Source organism: Nicotiana sylvestris, chromosome 5 (assembly GCF_000393655.2).
Source record: "Nicotiana sylvestris chromosome 5, ASM39365v2, whole genome shotgun sequence".
Lineage (NCBI taxonomy): Eukaryota > Viridiplantae > Streptophyta > Magnoliopsida > Solanales > Solanaceae > Nicotiana > Nicotiana sylvestris.
This window is the reverse complement of record NC_091061.1, coordinates 30,446,901-30,459,593: the sequence shown is the minus strand read 5'-3', so window position 1 is coordinate 30,459,593 and position 12,693 is coordinate 30,446,901. Positions and strand designations below refer to the sequence as shown.

Here is a 12,693-nt window from a genome sequence, read left to right as displayed (position 1 = left end):
GCAATGCAGGGATTCGTGCTCGGAAATTTTGGAAGAAGTAAGCTCCAAAGGGAGTGGTTTCGGGAGTTAGAAGCAGACTCCCACATCATGTGTTTAAAAAGAAAGCAGAAAGGGGGATAAATTGAAAACCAATCCCCAGCAGGCTAGAGACCCCCAACAGGCAACTTTGCCCGCCAACCAATTATGGGGACAAAGAGCAAGAAAAGGGGAAGAGAGAAAAATCGTTCGACGGAGAGGCACCCTCTACCACCACGATTAAAACTGACTAAATCCTTTTGTTTGCTGCAGGAGAACAAAGGATTGATAATGGCAGCAAGACGCAACGCCAGGGAAACCACCAAAAACCGGGGCAGAAAATTTTCTGCCGATTGTCGAAAGTTTTCTCGGAAGAACGGGGAAGCAATTTTAATACTTTTAAGTTCTAGGTCGCCCACCAGTATAATGCGGGAATACATTTAAGTTCTAGGTCGCCCACCAATATAATGCGGGAATACTTTTAAGTTCTAGGTCGCCCACCAGTATAATGCGGGAATACATTTAAGTTCTAGGTCGCCCACCAGTATAATGCGGGAATACTTTTTAAGTTCTAGGTCGCCCACCAGTATAATGCGGGAATACATTTAAGTTCTAGGTCGCCCACCAGTATAATGCGGGAATACTTTTAAGTTCTAGGTCGCCCACCAGTATAATGCGGGAATACTTTTAAGTTCTAGGTCGCCCACCAGTATAATGCGGGAATACTTTTAAGTTCTAGGTCGCCCACCAGTATAATGCGGGAATACTTTTAAGTTCTAGGTCGCCCACCAGTATAATGCGGGAATACATTTAAGTTCTAGGTCGCCCACCAGTATAATGCGGGAATACATTTAAGTTCTAGGTCGCCCACCAGTATAATGCGGGAATACATTTAAGTTCTAGGTCGCCCACCAGTATAATGCAGGAATACTTTTAAGTTCTAGGTCGCCCACCAGTATAATGCGGGAATATTTTAAGTTCTAGGTCGCCCACCAGTATAATGCGGGAATACATTTAAGTTCTAGGTCGCCCACCAGTATAATGCGGGAATACATTTAAGTTCTAGGTCGCCCACCAGTATAATGCGAGAATACTTTTAAGTTCTAGGTCGCCCACCAGTATAATACGGGAATACATTTAAGTTCTAGGTCGCCCACCAGTATAATGCGGGAATACATTTAAGTTCTAGGTCGCCCACCAGTATAATGCGGGAATACTTTTAAGTTCTAGGTCGCCCACCAGTATAATGCGGGAATACATTTAAGTTCTAGGTCGCCCACCAGTATAATGCGGGAATACTTTTTAAGTTCTAGGTCGCCCACCAGTATAATGCGGGAATACATTTAAGTTCTAGGTCGCCCACCAGTATAATGCGGGAATACTTTTAAGTTCTAGGTCGCCCACCAGTATAATGCGGGAATACATTTTAAGTTCTAGGTCGCCCACCAGTATAATGCGGGAATACTTTTAAGTTCTAGGTCGCCCACCAGTATAATGCGGGAATACATTTAAGTTCTAGGTCGCCCACCAGTATAATGCGGGAATACTTTTTAAGTTCTAGGTCGCCCACCAGTATAATGCGGGAATACATTTAAGTTCTAGGTCGCCCACCAGTATAATGCGGGAATACTTTTAAGTTCTAGGTCGCCCACCAGTATAATGCGGGAATACTTTTAAGTTCTAGGTCGCCCACCAGTATAATGCGGGAATACTTTTAAGTTCTAGGTCGCCCACCAGTATAATGCGGGAATACATTTAAGTTCTAGGACACCCACCAGCATAATGCGTGAATACCCTTTAGCGCTAGATTGTGGAATCAGTCACCCCACCTGAAGACGGAAGGGTACAACAGAGATCCCCAAACGGGAAACAATGAAATCCCAGCACCAAGAAGCAGACAACTGCAGAGGCAAGCGCACAATTCAAAAGGAAAAAGGAACGCGTCTCAAAAGAAGCAGTTTGGGAACGTTGTAGCATGCCCAGTATAACAATTCTGATGAAAAGCCATACCGCTGAAGAAACCATTGAAAGATTTAAGGAGGAAAGCCATGTTCCCAGCAAATCAAGCAAAGTGATGAGAACTGACATTCAGAAAAGGTGAAGGGTCAGCATCATCTCCAAGTTCACAAAATAAAGGCGTCAGAAGAAAGCGTTAGCCGACAAGAAAGCAAGACAACAAGAACAAGTGGGAGATAGATGAGATCTCATACTCTAGCTTAACTTCTTGTTTTTCCTTTTAGAGCAATGTAACAGGGAGATCGGTTGAGCAGTAGCATCCTACAGCAGCATGCAACAGCGCACAACAGCAGCAAGCAACACAGTCACACGGTAGTCCCAGCTACCAAAATTTCCCGAACTACATTGACCTGATTCCTGTTTCAGCCCAGGATATGTAGGAAACCTCTGAAGCAAAGGTTCGGTCAAATCTTTTTCAAAAAATGCTTCACACGGAGTATTCGGACGGGCAAAAATCGCTCGCTTATCTTTGCGCGAAAACCCTTCGTGTCTTCGTGCAAAGAGGGGCAGCTGTAAGCACGTGATTTTTGCCTCACGGACGATCGCTCCAAAAGAAAATAAAAATAGTGACAGATGGTTTCGCTGTACAATTTTTCGATCTTTCCGTAACATGTGTTGTTGGTCATTTGTGGGTCTGTCCATTTTGCATCTAGTCATTATCAAACAAAAATACAAAAATATGTGTCAGTAAAAGAAAATTCAAAAAAATAATATATATATGTGTGCGTCCTTCGTTCTAGGCTTTTAGTTAACTTACTTGAATATTTGGTGTTAATTGTGTTAAAATGTTCCATTGTTGTTTAGTTTTAATTTCATTATTTTATTGTCTATTATTTTATTTTTGAAAAATGAAACTAGAGAAAAAAAAAACAAAAAAAAAAGGGAAGAAAATCGGTTGGGCCCAAGGAAATAAACCAAAAAATAGGCCCAAACCAATTCGATCAGGTCTAGTCCAAAACCGGCTGCCCAGGCACCTCCTGAAACGACGTCGTTTCAGGCAAATCAATCTGAGCCGTCCGTCCCAGCCGATCCAACGTTTCAGGACCTCTTTCAGCGACCCATGTTCAAACCCGACCCAAATAACCAATCCGATCCGACCCCTCACTTAAACCAAACGACCCCGTTTAACTACCAAACGACCCCGTCTCATGTCTCATCCTCAGATCCAAGCCGTTGAGATCATCTGATCCAATGGCTAAGATCCAATCAACCCCCCCATATATAAACTCAGCCCTGCACCCCACGCCCCCTATACCAACCCCACCCTTCATCGTCCCCAAACCCAAATCTAAAACCCCCCGAACCCTAGCAGCCGCCCCAGTATCCCTCGCCATTAAAACCGGCGGCATGGACGCCGGTGGCCACCTCCTGAACACCCTAGGACCACCTCACTGTCCTGAACACAAATCCACTAACCACGAGCCTCGAATCACTTCCGTTCGTCTCGAATCTTCATTTGAAGATTTGAGTCGAACCCGGATCTATGCCAAACCATCCCATCTTCATACCAGACACTCCCCTGACCTTCCTCGTGACCAAACCAAGCTTGGTTTGGTCCGAATCTACCCACAACTCCCTAAAAATCAGATCTGGAAATCCAGACTTTAGAACACATGCACCTGGGGAATCCGGCCGGTTTGGACATGGGTTTGAGGTCTAATAGACCTTAATCAAGGTGTTCTCATGTGAGAACACCCTGATTAAAGTTTGTTCGGCCTCAAAAGTTCGAAGTTGAATCAGATTTGGGTCTGTTTGATTTAAACATTTTCGGTAAGTTTTCCTTTCTTTTGTGTTAGTTTTGATTAAGTGGTCAGCATGTTTCGTTGTGTTTGTTTGTTATTTTTTTGTTATTTTTCATTCGGATTTCTTCATCTCTGTAAAGACCTTTTATTTGGTCGATTGGTTTTCTGTTTGTGTTCTGAATATACCCTGTGATATACGTGCTCATCAATTAGATTAGTCGTCAAACGAGTTTAATTCACATAAGTTCCCAGTGTTTGAACAAATTTGTCTGAGGTCATTCGGGACTCTATACGTGTTGTTTATATGAACGATTGATTGTTATGTGTTACGATTAATATAGTCGAGTCGATATATGTCGTCAATTAGTTTCAATCGTTAATGGTAACAACTTGATTCGTATTGCTTATTTCTGCTGTGATCGTATTTGAGTCCCATTAGGAACTGAATTGTATTGCCTATTGATTTTGTTCAAATTAAATTAAAAGAACATCTAGGGGGAAAGGTTATAATGGCAGATTCAGATTTTGGTTTTTAAACACAACGCCATTTGGTTTGGACTGTGGGCAGCATGTGTATGGTTAGCTTTAAGGAATTAAAATAATTGGACAGCATGTGCTGTCAGATTATATTCCCACTGCCCATATTTTGGTTAAATAAACAAGTGATCAGTACACTTTAACAACCAAAAAGATAGAGGGGTTGTCAGGGATTTCATGGGAGTTTGGTTATTTAAAACAAGTGAGTGGAAAAACAACAGGGGGGGGGGCAATTGTGAGTTGTAAAACAGACTGTAAAGTGTTAATGTTAGGCTATAAAAGAGGGAGACCTTCGATTAGAAAAGGGAGTTCATTTTTTTGGAGTCTTGAGAGATTCTGTGAGAAAGAAAACTGAAAAAGGAAAAACAGAAATAAATTTCAGAACATTGTGGATGAGTATTGTCTAGAAGAAACTGTGTAAGAGTCCAGTTTGATCAGGTTGTCTTTGTGGTTTTGCTTTCCTGTCGTTTGCCAAGCTTTCTTGTGGTCATTGGATTTCTGTTGCTGTTACATTCAACATTCTGGGCTGTTATTTCCTACTCTGTTTTTCTGGGATTGTTTATATTTTTGCTCGACTCCTTGTTGAGCTTCATCATTGTTGGCTGGTTGTTGTTGCTGTGTTGTTGCTGTGAATCTGCTGTTGTTGTGTTTACTGCATACTGCCCAGCTGATCATCCCTTTCTTCTTTGTCCTCTATACCAGGTACACAACCAATGCACTGTCAAGAAATGTAATTGAAAAATGAGTATGAATGCAAAAATGAAGAATCTTGAAGGATGACTCTTGCACATAGATTGTTATATTAAATATTCATGTAATGTGTAATAGTTTTTACATTTTGTTCTGGGTACTAGAGACAGTCTTCATGCCTATAAATGTCAATGTATGGTAGTTGAATGCTAGAATGTGCATATAGGTTGATGATGAGAGTATGCCCAAGGCAGTATGTGGTATCTCCTACTTAAGTTCAATGATATAGTATGAGCCTGTGATATAGTCCAAGCATGAAATCCGTATACTGTAAATAGGTTCTTTCCTTTCTAATAAATTACCATGTATAAACCTTAAGATCATGTTTTAAGATAAAGAGCACAAATTCAGGGCCTCAACCTCATAAAGGTCGAGCCCAGGTCAAAACAGACCGGGCAGGTCCGCATCGGACAAGCAGTGGCCCAGGTCTGGCCTTTCACGCATGGGCTGGATTTGGGCCCATGATTATTTGTTCGGCTGATTGCACAGGCAGCCTCATTTCTGATTTTCAAGCTTTTCTGAATGTTGCTACGAACAATTCGCAAACATGTAATTAATTAGGACTATCTACTGCTTTCAATTGATAGAGACGAACACGACAAGAAACGTAGTTGCCATAGGATATCCTTTTAAAAATAAGAATGAGATGAGCCTCGCCGAATAAAAAATACAAATTGCGGGGCCCTCAGTAAATATTCGTTTTAAATTACTTAGAATTCAGGAGGGCCGCTTAGTGAATTTCGTGGCCTTCCCAAAATAATAACACGATAGTCTCTTTAGGCGCGTGTTTAATAATCTATTTTCTTAAACTTGGGCGTGCATTTCATGTGACCCAAATCCAAATCCCAAAACGTCAAATAAGATATGTTCCGGATTGTGGGTGCATTTCATGTGACGCAGTCCAAAGACATGTTTTAAGCGACGTTCACATTCCTAATAATAATAATCAATAAAGTGGTTAAAAGATAAAATTTGCACATGGTTCATAATTGTATTAAAAATCAGATAAACAAGCCGAATATAACAGTTGAGCGACCGTGCTAGAACCACGGAACTCGGGAATGCCTAACACCTTCTCCCGGGTTAACAGAATTCCTTATCCGGATTTCTGGTATGCAGACTGTAATATAGAGTCATTATTTTTCCTCGATTCGGGATTAAAATTGGTGACTTGGGACACCCTAAATCTCCCAAGTGGCGACTCTGAAATAAATAAACAAATCCCGTTTCGATTGTCCTTTAATTGGAAAAACTCCCCATGCGCCTCACGGGCGCGGAAAAAGGAGGTGTGACAACCATAATCATATAATATGAATGACATATTTGTATATAAACTCTTCGAGAGCCTTCATTTATTATCCACAATTTAATATTTATCAGATACTACTGGTGTCATATGTCTTCTAGACAAACAGTTAGCTCTTCAGGAGTTGTTGATATATTTTGTACTATCAAATATTGCTCAGACACTTCTGGTATCATGAGAGAAATTCTTAATAAAATGAACATTATAAAGACATTATAAATTTATAAATATAAGAAATTAAAATTTTCAGTATTTTTACCACCAACTTTGTGATAAATATCTCCTTCAGGGAGAAACGCCATTAACATCTGAATATTTTATATCAAAGCGGCAACCACATAATCATTACATCCTTCAGGAAAAGATACATGAGTTGTTATTTCCTTCGGGGAACTCGATAACTAACCATAAAATATTAATGTGGTTGTAGTACAAAGCATTCTACAAGAATGCTTTTTGCCTTAGAATGATATTTAATAAAATTATTCAAGATATTTTACGTACAACGGGTACGTGCGGTAATGATCTTTATGCCACAAAAACAAAATTTATATCCTTTGTTATTCTACCTCTTCAGGAGGCGAGTTGTGGTATTTCTTCATTCACTTCAGGGAATGAAAATGTGCTTCAAAAATTACTTTGAATAGCTTATTATTTTGTTTAAGCACAGAAAGACACAGTTTCATAATATTTTCCTGCTTCAGGAGAAAATTTCAATTTTGTTACTTCTTCAGGAGCAAATTTAAAATACGAAATATTGAGTATATATTCCTTCAATCATATTACCTCTTCTGGAGGTGAATTGTAATATATTCACATAAAAAACATGTTCCTATTTACGCCCTTTATTAATATTGTCACATTTACTTCAGGAATGAGCTAATATTTATCAAAAGTTCTCATCCTTCAGGGAACAGAACATAATTATTTGAACGTGCATTAATCACACCAAATCGTGTGATGCCTTAGAAGCTCTTTTACGATAATGCTACTTCAGGAGCAAATCGAGGCATGCATGTACTATAGAGAATATTTCTCTAGTTTATATTCAATTGTAACCATAGAAAGCCTAAATTATCACTTCTGGTGATCATAGGCATATACCATTTCTGGTAGTTAACAAAATATAATTACAATGAGATATACGAAATATAACCACTTCTGGTGGTTGTATATTTCTTGCAAACTCTGCTGGAGTATAAGTGGATCTAACAATGTCATCCACTTTATAGTTTCCTATGCAATATTACTCTTCTGGAGTAAAATTAGAATCTTAATTCGAAAACGAGTAAGTGAAAAACGAAACATAAAGATATACAAATTATAGTGTTTTAAAATTCATAAAATGCTCCAGAATCTCGTCCAATGATTATGGCTCACTTTCTAGGTTCCTAAGTACCTTTTTTATTTTATTTTAATGGCAGCAACACACATAGCAAGTAAAACGCATATGTGTTTGCTAGACCCATCATATCAAGATGAATTCCAGCATCAAGCACCCAAGACACGTATCTTTTGCCCGATATATCCAATACTACAAATTCACGTTTAGAAAGATTTGATATTATTTACAAAAAGAAAGTTCGTACCTTTGATACTTTCAAAGTATTTGCTCGAGATGACAGAGTCTCGTGCTGATAACGTGTTATAAAATAAAGACTATAAAGTAAAGACAAGTATAGAGAGAAACTGATATATTATTCGAATTCAAACTCATGTACATAATGAACTGAAATCTCTTCTATTTATAGAAGAAAGGAAGCTGCTACGCAAGCTGCTACTACAAGCTGCTACTACAAGCTGCTGTGTAAGCTGCTATTACAAGTTGCTGTGTAAGCTGCTACGCAAGCTGCTGTGTAAGCTGCTACTATACCAGATATGGATAATCTTCTACCTAGGGTAATGTTTATCCATAACCAGGTACCGAAGTGATAAGCTTCTTCAGGAAGCTTATTTCCAATAGAGTACTAAATAGATAAAAATATTTACGGTGGAGTCCCATATAGATAAGCTTCTTCAGGAAGCTTATTTACAACTGAGTACTAAATGAACATCCATAATATAAAATATTTATAACAATATTAAAGTTTATTAATTATTTGATGGAGACCAAAAGTGCCCACTTTTGAAATATTTAGACGACCAAAGCTGCTTAAAAGTATATTTAAGCACCATTTTGAACATAACCTGAACCTAATGGACCATTTTGTCACTTTCTCTGTCTTTTATGTGACTTCAGAATTGCCGTTCTTTCGCCAAAGCTAGAGAATTTGTGCTCTTTCGAAACCCTGGCTACGCTTCTTTCACTTCGTTTCTAAAAGTTCATCAAGCTGTGCTTCGTCCTTGTAAGTTCTTCTGATACGTCTCCATATATTGTTGTTCTCTTGTCGCAATTATTGCTGTAATTTTTTTGGTGCGATTCATGTGAGCTACTCTGTGTTTGTGTTTCTATTTGTGCTTTTTTGGGTTGTATGTTTTTTTGATTGTATGTTCAAATCAAGTTTTGGGGATCTATTTTTGTTAGATTTCCCTTAGGTTAGTTAGATTCTACCTCCGTCCCATTTGTATTTGACTAGCATTAGAGTTTAAGAAGGAAAAAAAAAGACAGATTTTTGAAACTTGTGGTTTAAAACAAGTCATATGCATTTGTTTACTGTAAATCAGCTCATTAAGGGTAAAATGGAAACTTTTTAAGTTGACATATTTCTAAATATAGAAAGGTGATCTTTTTACGACAGACTAGGAAGGAAAGTGTGCCATAAAAAATGGGACGGAAGAAGTATTTATTAAAATTTTAGTGATTTTTCACACAGTATTTATGCTCCATGTCGAAAAGACTGGGTTCATCTGCATCCACCACTGATTGATCCTTCTCCCCCAAATAACCTCTCATCAGAAATCTCAAACAAGCTAACTCCTGATCTGTAGTGTAGAGGCTAGAGCCTATATGACTACTACTACTACTACTACTACTACTACTACTACTACTACTAGTACTAACAGTAGAAAAGAAGAGTGATATTAACTTTATAATTTCCAATTTTCCATGCCGAAACATGTTTTTACTAAACGAACTACATGAATACTAGATTACCTATTTATCTTGTGGTTTCATTTGAGTTTGTCTAGATTACATGAATAAGAGTGTTTGTCTTATAGTAGCCAAACAGATATATTCCTGATTAGGTTATCTATCAAGGTACGGGTTAATGGTTAGTTTGTTTGAGGTCATTGACGTCAATGAAGTTGGTCTTTCCTTTTGATTTTAAAGTGAAATTGCTCATTCCTTCGTAACTATAAAATCTAAGAAAACATTATGGGGAATGAAGTTTTAAAATATTTGTATAATATAGATGGATAATCTAACACATAAATACATAACTGCAGTTGTTTTGACAATTTAAAAGCATATCTATATGGATTCACTAAAACCAAATGTTTATAGGAGAATTTTGCCAGCCCCAAAAAAGAAAAAAGCAAGCTGACACTTAGCCTAATAGTGCATTTGCATGAATAGTGGAATCAACAGTAATTTTAAAAAATTATGGAACATTTCCCTTCATTATTAAACGTTTGCTAGCAATGAAAGTAGATGTGCGGGTATACAAGGATTGATAAAATTAAGAATGAGGATATTCCGGCCAAGGTAGGAGTGGCCCTGTGGATGACAAAATGCAGAAAGCGAGACTTAGAGCCCGTTTGGACATAAGAAAAATTTGCCTTTTTCTCGATTTTTTTTTTTTTTTTTCCGAAATCAGTGTTTGTTCATAAAATTTTCAATTTTCAGCTGAAAGATGCATATTGGAATTTTTCGAAAATTTGAAAAACTCCAAAAAAACTATTTTTCAAAATTTTCATTTGGATCACTCACAAAACTTCAAAAACAATCCAAAATTATATTCATGTCCAAACACAACTCTAATTTCAAATACCATTTTCACTTGAAATTTTTTTTCTCTTTTTTTTTTTGGAATTTTACAATTCTTATGTCTAAACGCGCACTTAGATGGTTTGGGCATGTGAAGAGGAGAAGTATAGATGCCCCGGTAAGGAAATGCGAGAGGTTGTCCTTGGCGAGTCTTAGGAGAGGTAGAGGTAGACCAAAAGCATTGGAGAGAGTTGATTAGGCAAGACATGGCTTTGCTTTAGCTGACCGTGGACATGAACCTTAATAGGAAAATGTGAAGGTCGAGGACATGACCCTTAATAGGAAGATGTAGGTTAGTAGGCAGTTGTCGGTGTTTCCAGACATTTCCAGTGTTATTAGTGGCAATCTTGTATTATAATATTGTGGATTTCTATGACTACATGTTGTTCCTTTCGCCTTGTTTTCTTTTATGTTGTTCTAATTATTGCTTGTTGCTACTGCTCTTTTCTCATTTTTCCTCGAGTCGAGGGTCTCCTGGAAACAACCTCTCTACATTCACTGTAGGGATAAGGTCTGCGTACTATTTACCCTCCCCAGACCCCACTTGTGGGAATATATTGGGTTTGTTGTTGTTGCTGGCAATCTTCATTGATTTAAAGTATAAATAGAACACCTTAATCATTGCTTCTTTTTGGACAAAATCATTGACTATTCTTGGAGAAAAACTTCTTCTCTATTAGCTTATTGGTTGGGGTGATGGTCTATCATGTATTGGCACCATATAAAGGTTATGAGAGTCTTTTTGTTATAAAAGTCAATTATCATTTAAGCGAGGTATGGTGTTTGGGATATGAGTTGTTGGAGTGATTTACTCATATAAGCGCAAAAACTAAAGTTATAGGATGGAATCTTAGGTTGGTTTTTGTATTTTGAATTACGGTGGCTTTAAGTGGATATAAATGTAACCTGATAATGCAATATCGCAGTAATAAAGCATATTGGCTGTTGTCTGAAGCTAAGGCATATTGACTGTGAAACTAAGGTGTATTGATTGTATTGATATATCTTAATTCCAGACTTGATGCTGCCTCGTTAAATTTGCAAGAGCAATGAATGCCCTCGGGGCAGCATGTAGTTCATCTTTCTTTCAATATTTTGATCCACTTGATAGAGGTATTTTTTATTATATAAGCTATTTACCTCAGTGAATCATTGACAATATGCAGAATATGAGAAAATAAGAGAAAGTGATCAGTTATTGGAAGTTCCTTAGGTGGCAAACACCATCTAAATAGTATTTCAAGAAGTACAATCAAATACGTTAGCGATGGGTGGTAACAAGCAAAGGCGTAAAACCCATCATCACTCTCATCGAGGAGAATCTAGCCGCACCCGTCAACCTATTGATTCTCTCAGGGCTGAAGAGTCTTTACCCGCAGAACTCGTGGAAGAAGAGGAACCAACAGGTCCAAGAGTTCAGCTGGCTATGTGGGATTTTGGTCAGTGCGATGCTAAAAGGTGCACTGGACGGAAGCTTGCAAGATTTGGTATGTTGAAAGAGCTGCGAGTTGGTACTGGATTTGGTGGCGTTTGTTTAAGTCCCACTGGATCACAGTGTATCTCAAGAGAAGATAGTAGTTTAATTGATCGAAGGGGGTTAGCTGTAGTAGATTGCTCATGGGCTCGCTTGGATGATGTACCTTTCACAAAATTGCGCTGTGCTGCTCCACGTCTTTTACCATGGTTGGTAGCAGCAAATCCAGTAAACTATGGTCGTCCGTGTGAGCTGTCTTGTGTCGAGGCTTTAGCAGCAGGTTTAATTATATGCGGTGAGGAGGAAACTGGAAATCTACTGCTCAGCAAGTTCAAATGGGGTCATGCATTCTTGTCCCTCAATAAAGAACTTTTGAAGGCATACTCAGAATGTAAGACGAGCGCTGACATTGTTTCAACTCAGAATGAGTGGCTTTCCTCGCAAACCTCAAATATTCCACAAGCTCTAAAAACAGAGGATTCTGGATCCCATAGTGAAGGTGAATATTCTTCTAATGATTCTGACGATGGACTTCCTCCTCTAGAAAAGAACATGAATCATCTTCACGTGAACAGCGATGAAGAGAGTGAATAGCACCCTTTCTTTGTTTTCATTTGTAAAATGGAAAATATAGGTAGTAGTTGCAATAAGAAAAAAGAGAATGTTCGCTGAATTAGCATAGCAGAATCCTCTTTTCTGCTTAATGTTAGAATGTGGAGAGTATTTTTCCCAAGATATCTTTGTTTTAACACAAGACACCTTAGTCTAGTTATATGTGATCATCCTTACAAAAGTAGCACTAGTTACATGATTCCTAGTTTTACCAGTTGTCAAATTCGGACAAGTTCCTGAAATATTTGCTTGTATTGTACTATCAGGATTTGGTATATTTGAAGAAAACTACACGACAAGTGAGGCTTGCTTA

General features: G+C 38.2%; 1 protein-coding gene across 1 annotated transcript; it reads left to right on the top strand.

Annotated features, from left to right (window-relative positions):
* The first annotated feature begins 8,620 nt into the window (after positions 1–8,620).
* Positions 8,621–12,693, top strand: LOC104217939 (uncharacterized). Its single transcript, XM_009768289.2, has 2 exons — positions 8,621–8,711; positions 11,461–12,693. The coding sequence occupies exon 2, from the start codon at positions 11,562–11,564 to the stop codon at positions 12,360–12,362; it is 801 nt and encodes a 266-aa protein (XP_009766591.1). The 5' UTR covers positions 8,621–8,711; positions 11,461–11,561; the 3' UTR covers positions 12,363–12,693.

Excerpts from the sequence above, each read along its gene's own strand:
- LOC104217939 (XM_009768289.2), top strand. The coding sequence starts at position 11,562 with ATGGGTGGTAACAAGCAAAGGCGTAAAACCCATCATCACTCTCATCGA.